We start from the raw sequence: 20,379 nt of genomic DNA on the forward strand, positions 1-20,379 counted from the left end.
TAAAGCACCATCTGATTGGAACAAACTGCCTAGTTCACTCAGATCTCTCACTTCTTACCGGTTATTTAAGATAATCTTTGTTCACTCATCTACAGACTACTTGCACTTGTTACTGATTTACTGTGTTTGGGTTTACATGTTTACAGATCAAACTATAATTTTGTATGTGTTTTATATGGGAACATATATATATATTGACGATCCTCTTGGGAGGAATCAGTGTGGACTGTGGGGGTGAGCTTGGGAGAGCGTCTGTCAGTGTATAAGTGTATTTTGTTGTCCTGTGTTTTGTTTTGTTTTGTTATGTATTGTATTGTATGTTTTGTATCTTATGTTAAGGACCCCCTCGAAAACGAGATAGCATATCTCAAGGGGTTTATCCTTCAAACAAATTTCAAATATAACAGAGGGCATACATACCCTTATCTCGCACCTTGTTGCCCATATGCACATGTCCAGAGTTAATTATGTTAATTATATAGATTTGTTATATTGTTTACACTGCTTTTTACTACCTGTACCTCCCCTGACCCCCTCCCCCGTGCTGCTATGATGCCTGAATTTCCCCAAGGGGATCAATAAAGGAATATCTTATCTTAGCTGGTGCAGAACATCAGTTACTCTTCCAGGGGTCAAACACATAACATGTAAGCATGACAATAGATAAAGACATTTACACACACAATAACCCAGTGGTATTAAAATCAGAAAGTGACGATATCCTTTCTCTCAAACATATTACTATACATACCATATTCTTAATCATGTGGAATCATACATAGTACAACATTACAGTATATATATATTAACATGCACTAAATTCACTAGCAGTTAGAAATCGTAAACTTACATACAAATACTAGTCTTTTACCCTGATTCATAAACTGATTCCTGAATTTCGCCAAGGGGATCAATAAAGGAATATCTTATTTTAGCATATCTGATATACATACAAAGTAAACTCGCACCTATTTGTATAGGCGGATGTTCCTATCACTGAAATAAAAAAATAAAATAAAAGTAACTTAGTATGTAGTAGTGTTATCCAACCGCCCCTTCTTTGATATGCATCACTGTTACACCTTTTGTGTGAGTTGACATCATCATGTTATGTCATGTATGTTATGTTATGATGAATTGAAAATGGGGGACCCTGATGTAAACAAGACTAAAGTCTTTCTCTGGTCTGCATTCCCTTAACAATTGTGTGTATTGAGCCGTACTGCATTGTACCCATTCTGCAATCTGTTAATACAATTTTCAATCAATCAAGTATGTATGTCGGTTACATAGAGGCATCGCGGTGACGTCAACGTGGGGGCGGGGTCTCGGAATGTAAGGACCGCACCTCCAAGGCTCCGCCAATCGGAGCCGAGGCCCGGCGCGCAGGGCAGCTGATATATAAGGGGACGCGGGGCTGCAGTGACGCAATAACCACCGGACAAGAGAACACGTGACCGTCAGACCGAACCGTTCGTTATCCAGAGAACAGGGACATAGAAGGAAGAGGGAACATTTTTATTTTTCTATTTAAAAAATATATTTATTGGTGAGTAAACTGTTCTGTTTCACTTCTTATTTTATTCTAACTATATTAATATGAATGTAACCCCCAAATAAGATCGGGTTTATTTATTTGTACATTTATCAGATTTCCTTTTTTTTTTTTTACTCAAATAGTTGTCTCTCATGTATAGGTTCGTTTCTGGCTACTTCCTCTGCGTAATCGGTACAAGCGTAAAGGCGGGGTTTATTATGGGATGGTTTGTCTAATCTAACGGTGGCAGAGTGGCAGGAGACGTGCCAAGGCTTTTGTCTCCTTGCCCAGTTGGCACCTTTAAAATATATTGCGTTGGCTATTATTATACTTATTATTTCCTCCGTTTGAACAAGATGTTAGCTATGAATAAGGGCTATCGTGTAGTTTAAGGTAGGCTTATAAATTGGGGTACTTTTCCACAATTACGTCCTTCCTCTGGGTTAAGCGGTGATTTCCCAATATGGAAAATAATGTTACCAAAGCAGACGGTCTAAATATATAGGTATAAACGACCTTATGATTCATTCAGATAACTAGTAATGACAGGTGACATTTATTCGGAAATATTATTATAAATAAGATAATTACTAGTCTATAATGTAATACTATACACATACAATGAGCATGATAAACTAGACAGAATCAAAGCAATACAGAGAATAAGAAAAAAGGTAAAATATAGGTGATAATAATATTGACTCACACCCTTTAAAAACTCTTTCTTCCCCGTTAAATGGTCACAAAAACACTATAGTTTGAAGTGACTTGATTTTTTTTTGTCCGTTTTGATTGATTATCCTGTCATTCGTTAAATTGTTTGTGAGCCTTGACCGCTGACTAATGCGCGCAGACCTGATTTGTGAGCCCCGCATTATTACACAAGCAGCCGGCGGGACGTTTCAACGCGAGTGGCTCAACAGATGGCGGGGGGGGGGGGGGGGCAGTAATTATAATCGGACATTGCGCACTGCACCGTGTGTGTGTGTGTGTGGGGGGGGGGGGGGGGGTATGGCCTGGCTGGCAGGCCTGCAGAAAAAGCGCATCTAGCCCCTTTCGTGACTGTGATGCACCGAGTGTCCGAGTGAATCCACAGTCACTTGCTCCTCAATAGGAAACCAACCTAGATTTACCCTGAAGGACTGGTTCTGGCCGAACCGTTCGTTATACAAGTATCACAGATACATGTCAAAGGTACTCACAGCTGCACGAGGGTTTCGGACAGAGATACAGGGTTTGAAAGCTCGGCGTTGCTAATAAACATTTTAAATATTTTTTATAAACTGGTCAACACGGCATTATTTCCGGCGTTGGGTGCCTGGTGTGATCACAGCGCATGCGCAGCATGCACCCAACGCCGGAAATAATGCAGTGTTGACCAGTTTATAAAAAATATTTAAAATGTTTATTAGCAACGTCGAGCTTTCAAACCAGCCCGTATCTCTGTCCGAAACCCTCGTGCAACTGTGAGTACCTTTGACATGTCGCTGTGATACTTGTATAACGAACGGTTCGGCCAGAACCAGTCCTTCATGGTCAACATACGTTGGTTTCCTATTGAGGAGCAAGTGACTGTGGAGTCACTCGGTGCATCACAGTCACGAAAGGGGCGAACATGCATCACATGCTCCAACCTGTAATGCCAGCCGTGCCAGCACTGTACCGCATCTTCACACCCGCCCCACGCGGCCCCATTGGCTCTCGCTGAAGGCAGGGCAGTATTTATAAAGCTACTCAAATTACCTCCTTCCTTTTTGTTTGGAAGCTCACCCTCCTGGACCATCGGTAAGTAGTAGGTTTATGCAATTACGTGGTGTGTAGAATGGATCGATTATTTATAGCCTACTACATTTGTCTGGAAAATATGAAAGACAAAGACAGGCAGGCGCGCCATCCACCAAATGATGTGTGTCTGTGTGATGCACAGCTTGAAAATAGCTAATAAACAAATAAACTCCTCGGATGCTTGTTGTAACCTAGGCTATATATTGTACATGTGAATTTGAAAATGGGTATTCCGCATCCTCTCACGTCTACTCTATACTCTATACTGCCTTGGCTCCCGCTGTCGCTTCGCGGAGTCTGTGGAAAAAAGACGTGTTTATTATTATCTCGATCCAACGGTAGTCTGCTGTATATTATGTTACGTCTCCGCATTGAAACGCTGCATTAAAAGTAGAACGCCAGAGATGATGGAAATCAAAGGTCTAGCTCAGGGGCCGAATAGGACCAAGCTTTTAATCATGGAGAATTGATAAGAGTGGGTTTTTTAATGTTCATTCTAGGAAAAAGAAAGTCTAAGAGGTATTAATTCTGTTGATGAAAGAAGGTGAAGTTGAGATCTTGATTGATTGATTGAAAACTTTATTAACAGATTGCAGAATGGGTACAGTACAGTAGGCTACAGCTCAATACACACAATTGTTAAGGGGATGCAGACCAGAGAAAGACTTTCGTCTTGTTTACATCAGGGTCCCCCATTTTCAATTCATCATAACATATATGACATACATGACATAAGTACTGCTACATCTATACATTTATGACATACCAGATTTGCAAATACAGTACAGTTTGTGATACAAAAAGTGTCCAGAAAAGAGTGTATATACATCTGACGCAGAAACTGTACATTGGAGGAGGTTGGGGTGGGGTTGGGTGGGTGGGTGGGTGGGGGACACTGTACACTGTACATTGGAATACTGACAAATCCATACTTGGTCATTTACTGTACAACTGGGTTAGGACATTTGCAGGGGCCAGTTTCGAATTGCAGTCTCCCGTAGGTGTTCTTTGAGAGTGGTTTTGAAAGTGGGTAGTGATTCACATTCCTTTACAGCTTGACATGTTGCCAAAAAGAGCTGGCACTGTCACCGGTCCTCAAACTCTCTCTCTCTCCTCTCTTCCCCACTCGCAGGTAACTGAAGATGCCTGTCATCCGGACGCTGTGCAAAGTGGCGAAGCAGGCTCTCCTGGCCAGCCCTGCGTGTGGGCACTGCCAACCCCTCACAGTTGCTGTGCGCAACATCAGTTTCTCACCCCGACAGGTGACATCTGATGCCAGCTTCCATTCCGTGTCTTTCTCTGACACGGACCACCCCAAGGTGCTCATTACAGGTGAGATGAGAGGAGATCAGAACTGCATTTTTTTCCTTCACTCTCCTCCCTGAAGGGAAATCTCATTGTTGTCGTCGACTCTGCACCACACATCAGTAACTAGGACAGAAGAGGAGTATCACATTCTTTTTCATTGTACAGTATCACTATCTACAGGTATATCCACACATATTAGTCATTTATATAACGGGTATGTTTGTTTATCGTAAGATATATCTATGGGGGGGGGGGGGGTTCAAGTGACTTAGCCGACACATTATTTATGGTAGATGACATACTATAGACGGACTGTCTCCTTCGAGTCAAAAGACGAGCAATGTATCTTATTAGATTAGATTCACTTTATTGTCATTACACAGTACAAGGCAAGTGCAATGAAATTGTGTGCGTCTAACCAGGATGTGACGATCAACAATTAGTTGCAATGAAACACAGTATGTATAGAGCAATCTGTACAGTAAAGTGCAATGGTATAAGAAAAATCAATATTAATTTGAAGCAAGAACTGGTGCGGCAAACATGCACAGTTGGCTGAGGGGGAAGGATGATTTATGGAGATAACACTGTGTACAGTATGTGGTGGAAATGTGTGCCAATATTAGAGCTGCATTTGAATGAGGGCAGCAGAGAGAGAGCGTCATGTGGGATGTTGACGAGAACACGCTGTATCGGCTTCAAGGGTCTTGAACTTCCTTATGATGAGGCCCACGTAACTTCGGTGTCCATGGCAACCAGTAACTGGATTGCTCATAATCCTGTGCTACCGCTGTGTAATGTTTGTGTTGCCGTCTGAGCTCTTCCTCTTGTCTCTCGCAGGCGGCCTTGGGCAGCTGGGGGTGGGGCTCGCCAAATTGTTGAGGTAAGAATTTCTCACGGCCCTGTGTCTGCCTTCACACAAGCTATAGTTTTATAGTCTGTGGCTGGCAACCCGCCAATTTAAACCATAAACCTGTTTTAGAACCCTTCACAATGTACAGGGTTCGCACAAGGTCCCTGAAGTGCTTAAAGTGCTTGCTTTTTTACCAAAAAAAAAGTCAAAGGCCTGGAATTGCTTGAACAGCCCATTTTTTAACAAGGTGCTTAAAAAGTCCTTGAAATTCAAATCAACCATTCACATTGAAAGTTTTGTTCATCCATGATAAAACATTTCTGAATCAAGAAATATATAATTTTTCTTTATCTAAAGTGTAACTACCGGTAATTGTCGGAAATTGGTTTTAAGCCATAAATATTGGATCTCAATGATGATTTCAATTAAAAAAAAACATAATTTAAAAGTGAATTGTATCCTTTTAAATTCCCTTTTTAAAAATGAAAAATAGTGCTTGGAAAGGTACTTGAAAGTCATTGATTTTCATTTTGCAATGTCTTTGGGAACCCGTAAGAACATTTTCCTTCACTAGTAGTGTTATATATATATACATGTATGTCTACAATTTTGTTTATAGTTGAACTTCGTGTCTTACAGGCAGAAATTTGGAAAAAACAACGTCATCCTGTCAGACATCAGGAAGCCTCCGAGCCACGTCTTCCACAGTGGTATGTAAAACTCTGGTGTCTGAAGTTTCATACTTTCATCAGAAATAGCTTTTAGTACACCAACAAAATGCTGTCCTCTTTGTACACATCAATCTTATGATCACAAGAAACTTAGATTTATATAAAGAAATATATACATGGATATTATTAGTTATTATTCATTCATTCAAACCTTTATTTATTCTCAAAGACAATTGAGGTCACCCTCATTTTCAATGTCGTCAAGACTTTACAGACATTTCAATGCTCACATTTCTACAATATAACAATAATAAATATTAATAACTATCTATACTTTTTTTCACACATGGACCGCAGTCCAGAGTGCCCCACAGCAATTAGTATAAAATGAACATAGGCATAAAATTGACAGAATAAAAAACAATGCATAAATTGCAGACATAAGTATCGGTATTATGTATATTGTTTTCTTTCTTCCTTGTATCTCGGGCTAATAATAATGTTAGGCATTAGGCAATGGTGTACATAAGTGGGATGAAATTGGTCAATGTTTTCCAATTGCACCAGACCAATATCATCAGCCTATTGCTGTGAGGACACACAAAGCACTGGCTTTTAACACGTGATTGAAACCTATCCAGGTCTTCTTTGGCCAACAGCTCGTATTTGAATAAAGGAGAAAAATCCTCTAGTATTGATTGTTTTTTCGAAGCACACTGTGACCATGGTCAATGGGGAAGTTGCGAGTGTTCTCTTGGAAAGGGGCCACTAAAAATGTAGGCCACATTCCAGAGTCAAGTTTGTGACTTACAATAACCTTCTTTCCTGATGACGGGTAACAAAAAATAAGTGATCAATTATGTTAACATCCATCAGCAAACATTAAAACATAAGTAGTTGTATATTCACCACTCGGCACAGCTTACATTAAATAATGAACGTACCACAGGGTTCGTACGGGTGCTGGAAATCCTTGAAAATGCTTGTTTTTCAATGTGGTGTTTTCAAGGTTTGAAAAGTGCTTGAATTGTGTATAAAGTGCTGGAAAGTTATTGTAATTGCACTGTATATACTTTCATAATAAATCGCTATCTGACTGAATAGTTAGGTTTTTACTAGATAAAGAAATACAATACAAAATGAAGGAGTCCTCTCTCGAGCGTCGCCACTCGCATGCCCGCCCCGCCAACGGCGCCCCGCCAACGACCCCCCCCCCCCGCCCCTCCTGAAAGCTTGCCTCCTGAAAGCTTGCTTTAATCCCAGTAACGTTAGCGAGCTAACCTTAGCAAGCTTCTTATTTAATTTAAGACGTTAGCAAGCTAGTGAGCTATCGTTGCCACAGACAGCTATGTTTATTGTTCATGTTGACAACGACAAGCGACACCGACCGTATATTAAGGTGAGTTAATAAATTCACTGCTCCGCTCTGATAAACTGACTCTTCGGTCAGAGCGTCCAGTGTGCACAACTTGAGTGCGCTCGCTCTGACACACTGAAAGCCAATTTACCTTCAAACAATGCCATTATGCATCGGAGCTGTGGTTTCGCTGTGATCAACATGGCTAACAAGCAAATCAATTATTTCTATTTTAAGGGATGTTCTGTAGGATATGTCGGCAACATAAGAAGCCAGGCAGCTACTAGGGGTAGCTGTTTGTGTGAAATAACAAGAGAGGAGGCTAGAACGTGCGTCAACTAACTGTGCATCTGTATTGCAACCAATAACATGGGCATCATATAGCTTACATCCTGGTCCCTGCTGGGACTTACCAACTGAACACCACTGTGGGGGGTTATATAAAAATCCTAGGTTGATTTTATTTTGTATACATTTTAAGGCTCAATGAGCTGATTGACTGCTTACCTCAAAGACTGTTCTCTTATTTTGCACATTTTCAGTAAATATTTGATTGAAATTTAAGTTTTATCTGGTGATTATTTGAGTGATTGTTTCATATTGGCTCAGCCAGGTTATATAGGATGCCAAGTCTGCATCATTTTGGTTTATTATTATTTTTTATCCACTTTTTCTCCTTAGGCCTAACAAAATAAATTGTTTGGTTCCTGTTGGATAGGGAATTTCTTTATTTAATTAAAATTTTCACGACAACATGGATGCATGTACTCTGCCAGCATGTTTAATATCCATAATACTAACGGTTTGACTAAGATTTTTATGAAACTTTATTGTAAATTGTAAAAGTATTTTCTTTTTAACTTTTTTTTTAAACTTTTTTAAAATGTCTTTAACTCATAAAATAATTTGGGTCGCACCTAAATCGACAGGGTAGTTCGGCAACCGGAACCAAACATTTATTTTGATAAGCCTTATTTTTCTATTTTTCTCCCATCCCAATTTCGTATTTCCAATTCTCCCCTCCCCTGTCTTGAACGTTGCTCGACTATGCCCCCCACTGGTCGGTTGTAGGGAGGATAGAAGCCTTGCATCACGTGTCCCCTCCGGTACACGAGGAGGCAGCCTGTCTCATCTTTTCCCCTGCCAGCGCGGACTCTCAGTGGCGAGGTGTAACGCATGGGAGGCTCACACTACCCCCGCTACTTCCTGTCTCTGCTGTGCAGGCGTCCCCCAACCGACCTGTAGGAGTCGCTGTCCACAACGTCAAATCCCCACCCATCGACTTCCACCCGCTAACTCTGCTAATGAGTTAGTATGACGGCTGGCCCAAGCCGGAGGCAATGTTGACACCCGGATTCGAGACCGGAGTCTCTTGCATTGGTGACGAGCGCAATCTCCGCTGCGCCACCCAGCCGCCCTATCATTTATCAAATTATTGCATCACCCGAGCCTACCCGAGTATAGCCGAGGGGCGCCGACGATCACTGTGGAAAAAAGCGCCCTCTGTCGTCTCCCAGATGATATAAGTGATTTTGGAATGGACTCAATGAAAATGAATGAGGAAAAAAATCCGGTACTCCACATTTTCCAGTTCACTGATCCAGCCGGGGTTACTAGAGTTCATTCTGGAGCCTCAGATCCCCGCGGATCATGGAGTTCTACTGTATCGCGTTGGATCCATACACGTATCGATTTTTTCGAATGGTGATCAGGAATTGGAATATACCAGTTGGATACCATCTGATGTCAGGTAAGGACTCTATGTTATCAGTGGTAGGATAATCAGAGTAAGTTTGATGAAGTTATAAGCTGTTTTGTGAAATGTCTTCTTTCGGTTTCACTGTAAAAGTCCGTGAGCAAATCAACGGAGCGATTATCAGTGCGCGGCCGTAATGTGCGTGCGTGCACGTATAATATTGATCATCTAGCGTTTATTTGAAAACGATTCATAAAAAGGCCGACGAATATCAACGTTGTGGAATATTCCACTAAAAGACGATTTTCATAGAATGCTCCAGAATGAGCCGTTTTTTATATCAAAACGGGGGCTTTTCTAACTGCTCTGAAACGGAAACGACGTGATAAAAAACCAATCTGCCTTCACAGCACTGACTGGAAAATAGTCTTTGATAATGCGATGGGCAGATTAGACACATAGCCATAATTTAAAACATAGATTAGGCGATATTAACGTTAACATTGGTGCCGATGGTGGCATTCAAGCGGTAAAACGGAAAACCAGGCGTGGCGCTGAAAGTGTTAAGCCCTGGCCATATTTTCAGAAAAAATCGCCTAAAAGTACATGGAAGATTGCTCCACTTCTACAAGGTCCATTTGCATGTTCTTGGTATCTAGGGACATCTATGGAAATATTGTGTCTGTTACTATGCTTGAGTAAATTGTAATAATTAACCAATGAACAGTGAATAACATTGACCAGATGTGGGAAAAAAATGCCAATGAGCACCTTCTTGAGATCAAGTGTACTAAAATTCAAAGCAAATGAATTAAGGTCAGATGATTTACAGGTTTTTTTGTAGATACAGTACTGAATTTTGCAGTACCCCAGTGGCGTACCACGTAACTACGCTTGCAGCGTAATCGCAACGTCCTGGGTTCAAATCCGGCCCAGGGACATGTGTTGCAGGTCCTCCCTCTCTCTCTCTCTCTCTCTCTCTCTCTCTCTCTCTCCCTGTCAATAAAAGCACTTAAGAATGCCCTAAAAATATCTTTAAAAAGAAAGTGAAATACCCAGCTGCTCTTCTGAGTGAGATCATAATTTTAATAGTGAAAGTGTGTGTGTAATGTATATATATATATAAAACATTATCATCTCTGTCTCCTTCAGGCCCCTTCATCTACTCTGACATTTTGGATTACAAGAACCTGCGTGAGATTGTGGTGAACAATCGCATCACTTGGCTGGTCCACTACAGCGCCCTCCTCAGCGCCGTCGGTGAAGCAAACGTGCCCCTGGCGCGGGCCGTCAACATAACCGGTGAGTACGGGTGGCAGGTGACGTGGAGACGGAGAGAGAGACCAACAAGTAGATCCCTGGCACTGACCAAACGGGGTATTCCAACTAGGACCTCGTATCTACCACTACTACTACATCTACTATTTTGGTACCTATATCTCTGCCAAAATGTTACATCAAAATTATAGGGCGGTGTAGTCTGACGTCACTTTAGTTTCCCGCGAGGTCCACCCGTATAGGGATTTATCATTGAGAAAATGTATTATCGGCTGTTGTAATAATTCTGCCTCATGAACATTGGCAAGCTTTCCATTTTTGCACAAAATGAGTTCCCTTCTATCACTAACATTATTGTTTAAGCACTTTTGGTGGAAATAAAAGTATCCGTAATTATTTAACGATTAATTTGCGAATTGTTTCATGTTGAGCTATATATTGTGGATGAATACACACAGAAAGGTACACCGTGCCAATGTTCATGCTTTATTTGTTTTAAATGAGACGATTTAGAAATGTGTCCATTTGGAAATACATTGCAATTCCTATAGACCAGGAAGTAACCACTACACCTCCCTATAGACCAGGAAGTAACCACTACACCTCCCTATAGACCAGGAAGTAACCACTACACCTCCCTATAGACCAGGAAGTAACCACTACACCTCCCTATAGACCAGGAAGTAACCACCACACCTCCCTATAGACCAGGAAGTAACCACTACACCTCCCTATAGACCAGGAAGTAACCACTACACCTCCCTATAGACCAGGAAGTAACCACCACACCTCCCTATAGACCAGGAAGTAACCACTACACCTCCCTATAGACCAGGAAGTAACCACCACACCTCCCTATAGACCAGGAAGTAACCACCACACCTCCCTATAGACCAGGAAGTAACCACTACACCTCCCTATGGACCAGGAAGTAACCACTACACCTCCCTATAGACCAGGAAGTAACCACTACACCTCCCTATAGACCAGGAAGTAACCACTACACCTCCCTATAGACCAGGAAGTAACCACTATACCTCCCTATAGACCAGGAAGTAACCACTACACCTCCCTATAGACCAGGAAGTATCCACTACACCTCCCTATAGACCAGGAAGTAACCACTACACCTCCCTATAGACCAGGAAGTAACCACTACACCTCCCTGTAGACAAGGAAGTAACCACTACACCTCCCTATATACCAGGAAGTAGGGATGCCCCGATCGATCGGCCACCGATCGTTATCGGCCGATAATCAGTATAAATATGCGATCGGTGATCGGTGATAATGCTTTATTTTCGCCGATCGTCAAAACAGATCTCACTCGCTGAGTTCTGTCTCAGACACCGGGAGCTGCACACAGTGCTGCGCGTCTGCTCCTCCTCCAGCTCCTCCCGCACGCATGTAAACACGGGTCTAGTCTAGTCTAGTGGGACGGGACCTCCATGAGCTAACGTTAGCTACCGTTACAAAATGACCCAGTCAACTATTCACTTTTAGTTTAATACATGATGAGGCATTGTCTAACTGAACGGTATCTAGCCGGCTAGCTACTGATAGCTCCTGATATCAACAAATGCTCCAGCAATAGTCTAGTTATCTAGTACTAGTGTATGATACCTCTGTTAGCTCACGTTAGCTTAGCTCACTGTTCAAAACGAAATGTCCCATTCAACTAAATAGTTCACTGAGGCGTTGTCTTAACGTTATATTTCCGGCTAGCAGTAGCTACAGACAGCTCCTGATATCAATGTCTTATAACACTCATTCGATGCATATTCGAAGCCCGGCTTGCGTCGCAGTCACTAACGGGGATAGCTGAGGGAGTAGGGTATATCTGCAGAGCCTAGGGTAAATCTGCAGAGCCGAATGTGATTTGATCAAAGCAGAGTATGTACACACAGACAGTGGAGATAGCGAGCATTTTGACTTGTTGCGTGGTGGCGTTGTCTCGCAGATAATACAACTACAAGTACAAGTCTAATTATATAATATATATATTTTATAAAAAAAAAAAAAAATAATTATATATATATATTTTTTTTATTAATCAAAAACGATCGGTATCGGATCGGTATCGGCCGATATGGCTCAAGACGATCGGTGATCGATATCGGTGGCAAAAAACGTGATCGGGGCATCCCTACCAGGAAGTAACCACTACACCTCCCTATAGACCAGGAAGTAACCACTACACCTCCCTATAGACCAGGAAGTAACCACTACACCTCCCTATAGACCAGGAAGTAACCACTACACCTCCCTATAGACCAGGAAGTAACCACTACACCTCCCTATATACCAGGAAGTAACCACTACACCTCCCTATAGACCAGGAAGTAACCACTACACCTCCCTATAGACCAGGAAGTAACCACTACACCTCCATATAGATGAGGAAGTAACCACTACACCTCCCTATAGACCAGGAAGTAACCACTACACCTCCATATAGACCAGGAAGTAACCACTACACCTCCATATAGACCAGGAAGAGCCTTGCTATCTAAGTTGACTAGTTGCCTAACTGGCCTATGAAACTCATAACTTTTTGATTCAACAGTTTGCAACCATTTCCTCAGCAGAACGTATGAAGACGCATCTGATTCTGCTGTAACCTATTTTAGAAAAGGACAGTTATCATGGTTTTTGAAGGCTAAAACATTGTATGGTATTGGAGCCTGGTGAGAGGATGCATCACATGCCATGTTTCTCAATACTAAAGCAATCAGTGACATGAAGGCCTGTACTAGTCAACATCATGCCAGACAATGTTTAAATAAGGCCTGGATAAAAAAATTAATCCTCTTTGCCTCTCAAAGCACTCTCACTTTAAAAAAAATCAAATTTCTTTTATTTTCTCTCTTTTTTTTACATAGAATATAAAACCAAACATGATGGCACATAATATAATAATAATAATAATAAACAGAACATCACCAGACAGTAATAACAATAATGACAATATAACGACAGTAGAAATAACAAACAAAAAGAAATAATAAATACAGAACCTAAAAATAAAAACTAATTATATTAACACAGACACACGAGACAAAAGACATTTCCTCCACCCCAGGACCCCCGGACCCCCCAGGACCAACACCCTAACCCCGGCGCTTCGCTGCTAGATAGTGGCCTTAACTTTTTCGGCCGCTGCGACCCACAGCTCAATGCTGGCCTGTCCCGCCCCAATTACCCGTGCTGCACATAGGGCTTTCACGAAGAATGTCCAATGTTCTTGGTCTGAAGAGCATACCGGTAACTTATATAGCCCAATATATCACCAACCCAATACACCACCAACGCTTCCATCAATGTGGCTGAAATGCAGCGTGCTGATGTCCCTACCGTCCACTCCCCAGGTCTCCACAACATCCTGGACATCGCAGCGGAACACGGCCTGCGCCTCTTCGTCCCCAGCACCATCGGGGCCTTTGGGCCCACGTCTCCCCGCGACCCCACCCCCGACCTCTGTGTGCAGAGGCCCCGCACCATCTACGGGGTCTCCAAGGTCCACGCCGAGCTGATGGGCGAGGTGAGAACTTAGACCTTTATATCTGTTCCAAGGCTGTTTCCCCGAAGCCTGTTTTTGGGATTCGAACTTAGTCAGGGTTTTTCGAACAGACGTTCGAACCTTCGTTTTTAATAATAATTTAAAAAAAAATCTATATATATATTCTTATATATAAATATCCTCAAACTAAATCCTCAATTTGAATAAAGTCATTAATCTGATTAAATGATTTTTTTTTTTTATTAAATCAACTTTCTTTAAAGGTGACATGTACTATAAATGTCATTTTTCAGTCTCTAGCATTGTATTATAGTAATAGGAGTTCGTATCAATGTGTTTTAGTGTCTAAAATACCATATTTGGCGGATTGCTCTGATTCAGCTCAGCCCCTTTCCTCCTCCAGTAAATCAGGCCATTTTGATTTGAACGTCTGAGTCACGTCATTCGGACGCTGGGTAGCGCACAGTGATGCGATTGGCTCTGTGGTTGGAGCTAATGCCCGCCCCCATTCTACCTAGACTAGACAGCGAGTGGAAGCCACTTCCTCATGCTGCGAGGCGGAGTGGGGACCGACGCCTCTGCGTGCGCTGCGCGGCACACGGGAGAGGGGAGGAAGGGAGGCCCACAAGCTGCCGCGCGGAGTGTGCGCAGAGGTGTCGGGTTTCGCTCTGGAAGTCTCTCTCTCCCACCCCCCCCCCTCTCTCTCTGTCTACCAGTCGCTGTGTGGGCTGACTGTCACTCAAAGTGCTTATGGGCGGAGCCAGGCCATAACAGCCTGAAATCTTGAAGCTGGAAAATGATGGTTTTGAGTACTTGATTAGAAATATAAAACAATGAATTTTTTTGAAAAAAACCTTACAGATGTCTTCAATAGACTAACAGGAATTGTGTAAAGTTGCCCAAATAGTGCTAGGAATAGCAGTACATGTCCCCTTTAACTCATCAGTTTTAATACTATAATATTAGTGTAGCCTAATCTTTATCTGCAACTGTGAAGAAAAACCCCATTGGTTTAAACAGCATGAATAGACACAAAAATGTAAAAAAAAATTAAATAATATTTTTTTAATTCAAATGTTGATTTTGAATGCCAACGTAGCGAACAAAAGGTTTGAACGTTTGGGCTCAGTCCTCAGCGACATGTTGGACTGACTCTCTAAAGAGGCACTTTATCAGAAAATTTATTTATTTATTTTACCACTATGTGTATATGATGCACCACTGAGACCCACTATGTAGTTTATTGCTGTGTATAGGGGATGGGTACCGAATCCGGTACTTTTAAGGGTATCGACCGAATCACGTCGGTACTACCGAGTACTGATTCACGTGAGATCCACCGGTGCCACATTTCGGTAATGAAAAAAAATAAAAGTCTGTTGACGTTTAGAAACCTATGAAGTGGTTACACTTTACAAAGCTAGATGCAGACGACGCTCGCTGCAATATTATATATATATTAACAAATTGTTCTAAATAAATAATAATGCTAATAAATTATTTGAAGTTTGGACAAATTTGTTTACAACTGAGGCAGGTAGATTACATTTTTAGAGACTAAAGTACCGAAAAAGGTACCGTTGGGTACCGGTATCAATTCAAATGTGAACGGTGCCCAACCCTAGCTGTGTATATGATGCACCACTGAGACCCACTATGTGGAGTTATTTTAATCTCATTTGTTTGTAGTTAATCCGAACACTTTTATTCATCATTTAAAAAAAACATGATTGAATCCTGACGCTAAATGCTTTGCTCCTCCTCAGTACTACCACCACCGTTATGGACTGGACTTCCGCTGTCTCCGCTACCCAGGCATCATCTCCGCCGACTCCCAGCCTGGCGGGGGCACAACAGGTGAGTGGCACCCCCTCCCTCCAACACACCATCACGCCCACCCTGACGCACAACAAGGTCTCCGTTCCCGTCTATTCCTGTACCCCTCCCGTCATCATGTCACATGTCCCCGTTATGCAACAGACCTGTTCCATCCACTTACGGCGAGACCGCGCTGTATTTTAACCCTTTCACTGCGACAATACACATAAGGTTAACCATTTCACTGCCACACAACCGCAGGTTAACCCTTTCACTGCCACACTACAGAAGGTTATCCCTTCCCAGTACAGTACGGCTCAATACACTCAATTGTTAAGGGGATGCAGACCAGAGAAAGACTTTCGTCTTGTTCTCACGGTACCCCATTTTCAATTCATAATGACATTTATGACATACACAACATACAGATATAATAATCTAATCATCTAATCTAATCATGACATACATCATGACATACAGATATACAGTACCGTTACATTTGCCATCACACTAACCGTCGATAGTGTGATAGTAAAGGATTAACCTTCTGTAGTGTGGCAGTGAAAGGGTTAACACCCTCCCCTGTGTTCCCCCCCCCGACTCTGTCTCCCCCACTGTCTCCCATAAAGAAAACATACTTATGAGTGTAACATTATATTGCTCTCTCTCTCTCTCTCCTTCCAGACTACGCCGTCCAGATCTTCCACGACGCCGTCAAGACGGGCAAGTTCGAGTGCAACCTGAAGCCTGGCACGCGGCTGCCCATGATGTACATCGACGACTGCCTGCGCGCCACCGTGGAGGTGATGGAGGCGCCGGCGGAGAGCCTGAGCATGAGGACGTACAACATCAACGCCATGAGCTTCTCCCCCGAGGAGCTGGCCCAGGAGGTCCAGAAACAACTGCCCGACCTGGAGGTCACCTACGACATTGACCCCGTCCGACAGGCTATTGGTAAATATACGTCGACGTTTATTAACTGACCCTGTGACTTTGACCCCGTCCGACAGGCTTTGTATAGTTTGTACTAGTATGGGTTGTTCTCACTTGCGCCATTTTGTGTCCCCATATTTAAAGGTGCTATATAGATAACGTTCAAAGAAAAAATTACTCTACTTAAAAATTATTATCTATAAAGCTGAACTATGTAATTTTTTTAAAGTTAGTATTTCTAAATAAATTATTGACATGTATCTAAAATATATGGGTTCTTTTTTCTTTTCTTCTTTTTAGCCGACAGCTGGCCAATGAACTTTGATGACGTAAACGCGCGGAACGACTGGGGCTGGAAGCACGACTACGACCTCCCGGAGCTCATCCAGACAATGCTCAACTACATCGGCTCAGAAACACGCATGGCTCGCGCAAACTGAGAGCGCAACCAACGTGGCAGCGGTGGGCGCATCCTGTGTACATACTGTAAAAACTGCTCAGAGAACGGAGAAGTGTTGTCTGTACATAGTCTTTCTCTCTCTTCTCCAAGGGCTCCGTTTGTCCAGCACAGAGCTACTGTGTCTTCAGAATGTGATGAGTCATGCTTCGGAGAGTAGGCGGGGCCAATCCTCCAGCCCTCCCTCGATAGGGCGGTGTAGTCCGTCGTCACTGTAGTTTCCCGTGCGGTCCACCCGTATAGGGATTTATCATTGGGAATACGTATTATCGGCTATTGTAATAATTCTGCCTCGTGGACATTGGCAAGCTTTCCATTTTTTGCACAAAATGAGTTCTCTTCTATCACTTAATATTATTGTTTGAGCATTTTTTGTTGAAATAAAATGATACGTAATTATTTTACGATTTAATTGTTTCATGTTGAGCTATAGATTGTGGATGAATATACATAGAAAGGTACACCATGCCAATGTTCATGCTTTATTTTTTTTTTAAACGAGGCGATTTAGAAATGTGTCCGTTGGAAATACATTGCAATTTCAAGCGAGGTGGACCGGTCGGAAACGACAATGACGTAACCACTACACCTCCCTATTCTGCTCGCCCCTCCCTCCCTCGTTCTCTGCCACCCCGTTCCTCTCTCTGCATGGAGGCTTGGGTTGGGTAGTCAGTGGCATGTCGTGGATGAGGGGGGTGGGGGAGGTGCAGGGCCGTTTGAACAAAAAGGTAGATGACTTGCATGGCTATGGTGTAAACATTAGCGATGATTTCTGGGCAAGAACCAAGCAAGTTGAACAAATGAATGTAGCATCTGTCAATCTTAAGTGCTTGAACCATTTTCTCTTTGGAAATATAACATGAGGGCATTTCTTTTTTTCTTTTCTTCTATTTATGAATTCATTTATAATTATAAGATAAGATATAAAATCTAAATCAAGGCCAAAATCAAATTGGTAAAGAAGTTATAATTTAAAAGTGTTTACAAATTAAATTTAAACTATGTCCCTTGATGCACTTTAGAAGGGGAAAAAAAAGACAAGCCTTTAAAATGCCAGTTGATAGTAGATAAGGGGACCCCTGTAACGGGCAGTTTCAGTGCATCTGCATCTAGAGCAATGTAGAGCAACTCATTTGACAATGAGATCACTTTATATATATGTATTTTTAGTTTTTTGTTTATTCCACTTGTTTTGAATGCTCTATTTATTCTGACTGCTGGTGGTAAATGTATGGGAATCATGTTGAGTAAATGTGCTTTTTTCTTTTTGGCACTTGTATGTACCGGTGTGGGTGTTCCAGTCGAAATGACGGCTGGCTGAATGTGGACCTTGTTTCTTTTTTGTTTTCTAATTGTCCTTCTCAGCCATCACCTCAAGCCATTTTGTTTTCTCACCAATTCCGTCTCCTCAAAATGGAAGAGCTCAGCGGGGTTATGTTGTCACAATCTGGGAAATGTAATTGACCACATGTTGTGGTGCTGTCATTTTCTTTTCACATGAGTTTAGTAAGTCAACGCATTTTTCTTTCTACGTGAAAGTCTGAGCAAGTTCTGTTCTTTCAATCAATCAGAAAACCAAGCTTTTGTCAATAAAATTGTTTTCTTTTCCAAGTACTTTTCCGTCCCTTTCATCTGTAACTGCCAGGTCTTAAAATGCACACACTTTTTGAGTGAGAACTATTCCAGGTTCCATTTCTATGCATGACAAGACCAGGGACATCACTGCCTGCATCAGCTTAGAATAAGGATTCTTAAAACAATTCTCAATAGAAATTCAACAACAAAATAGAATAACAATTCCCCACTTCCTCGAACTAAGGGCATGCATGTGTAATAATAATACAACTTTATTTGTATAGCACCTTTCATATAGAAACTGCAGCTCAAAGTGCTTCACTATAATTATAAAGAGTAAGATAGAATAGACAGAGTAAAATAGTGCAGTGCAATAAGTAGAATAGACATGAAATGAGCACAAAGTGCAGACATAAAATCAGTTTTTTTACAGTGCAATAAAATAGTTCTGGATTAGTTTAAAGTCGTCTTTACCTTCTCTGTTTGGACAGTCTTCCCTCCTGTTTGATGCCCACTTTGACCCTTCGAACCTCCCGCTCAGGGCAAACCTTACATCAGGGCGCAGTTACCACTCTGCACAGTTCTAGGCCTGGGTCCTACACAGTTTTAAAGCCTGACAGTCTTTCTTGTTTGATACCCACACAGTTTAATACCTGACAGTTTTTAATCTGTAATAAAAAGCAATAGACAGAGTAAAATAGTGCAGTGCAATACAATTGTAGAATTAAAATTATGCAACAGTGCAGTGCAATAAAAAGTAAAGTAAAAACAAAAAGAATAGTGCTACAGTAGCTACAATCAACAGCGGAGTGTATTACAAGGCTATGGTGAAGAGGTATGTTTTTAGCTTATTTTTAAAAATATTAAGATATCTAGCTTCCCTAATGTCCATAGGTAGTGTGTTCCATAACTTTGGTGCATAGTTTGCAAAGGCTGCATCCCCGATTCTCTTTAGGCTGTGGTTTGGAACCTTCAATAGACCAGTAGTAGATGATCGCAATGTTCTAGAAGGCACATAGTTGACTAGAGAATTTGCAATGTAGCTTGGTCCTGTTCCATTTAGTGCTTTGTGTATAAGGAGGAGGACCTTGAAATCGATTCTAAATGGCAATGTAGGTTAGCTAATAGTGGACTGATGTGGTCTCTCCTCTTGGTTCTAGTTAGTAGCCTAGCCTCTTAACAAGCGGGCAGAAAAGTAGCAATTTTTTAACTTGAACTTGAGGACTGCATACTTTTTTTGCAAACCAAAACGTATAGTACTGTACTGTACTTATAGCACATGCATGAGCCTGGTCTCTTTTGAAAGATGACATTCTGAAAATTCACTTTTAGTGCTAACGTAATAGAGTAACATAGGTCTGAACTTGAGTTGTAAAAAAACGTGTTACTAAGTTTTTCTGTGGTAGTTAGTAGTCCAGAGGTAGTATTTCCCCAGAAGGTGGTATGGCTTACAAATCCAGACGGAGCCATAGCCTGAAGCCTTATGTAGTACATATCCAATTCATAAACATTCATAAAGATCCATTCAGAAATGAGTGATTAGGAGTGATTTTGGTAAACTGTGTACAAAGAAAAACGTAGTTTTCTCATA

General features: G+C 41.8%; 1 protein-coding gene across 2 annotated transcripts; it reads left to right on the forward strand.

Moving 5' to 3' along the window:
- The first annotated feature begins 1,439 nt into the window (after nucleotides 1–1,439).
- tdh (L-threonine dehydrogenase) lies at nucleotides 1,440–18,827 on the forward strand. 2 transcript variants are annotated; one of them, XM_084315207.1, is made up of 9 exons: nucleotides 1,440–1,549; nucleotides 4,455–4,654; nucleotides 5,471–5,513; nucleotides 6,123–6,193; nucleotides 10,360–10,509; nucleotides 13,854–14,026; nucleotides 15,772–15,862; nucleotides 16,508–16,777; nucleotides 17,057–18,827. In XM_084315207.1, the coding sequence occupies exons 2-9, from the start codon at nucleotides 4,465–4,467 to the stop codon at nucleotides 17,194–17,196; spliced, it is 1,128 nt and encodes a 375-aa protein (XP_084171333.1). In that variant the 5' UTR covers nucleotides 1,440–1,549; nucleotides 4,455–4,464; the 3' UTR covers nucleotides 17,197–18,827. The 2 variants fall into 2 exon arrangements, with proteins under 2 accessions (XP_084171333.1, XP_084171334.1); XM_084315208.1 differs by lacking the exon at nucleotides 1,440–1,549 and adding an exon at nucleotides 3,222–3,322.
- Nucleotides 18,828–20,379: the final 1,552 nt, after the last annotated feature.

The sequence above is a fragment of the Notolepis coatsorum genome (genome assembly GCF_963971535.1).
Source record: "Notolepis coatsorum genome assembly, chromosome: 5".
Lineage (NCBI taxonomy): Eukaryota > Metazoa > Chordata > Actinopteri > Aulopiformes > Paralepididae > Notolepis > Notolepis coatsorum.

Excerpts from the sequence above, each read along its gene's own strand:
- tdh (XM_084315207.1), top strand. The coding sequence starts at position 4,465 with ATGCCTGTCATCCGGACGCTGTGCAAAGTGGCGAAGCAGGCTCTCCTG. Across the intron at positions 4,655-5,470 it reads CCCCAAGGTGCTCATTACAG|GCGGCCTTGGGCAGCTGGGG; the intron begins GTGAGATGAGAG and ends TGTCTCTCGCAG. Across the intron at positions 6,194-10,359 it reads GAGCCACGTCTTCCACAGTG|GCCCCTTCATCTACTCTGAC; the intron begins GTATGTAAAACT and ends TGTCTCCTTCAG.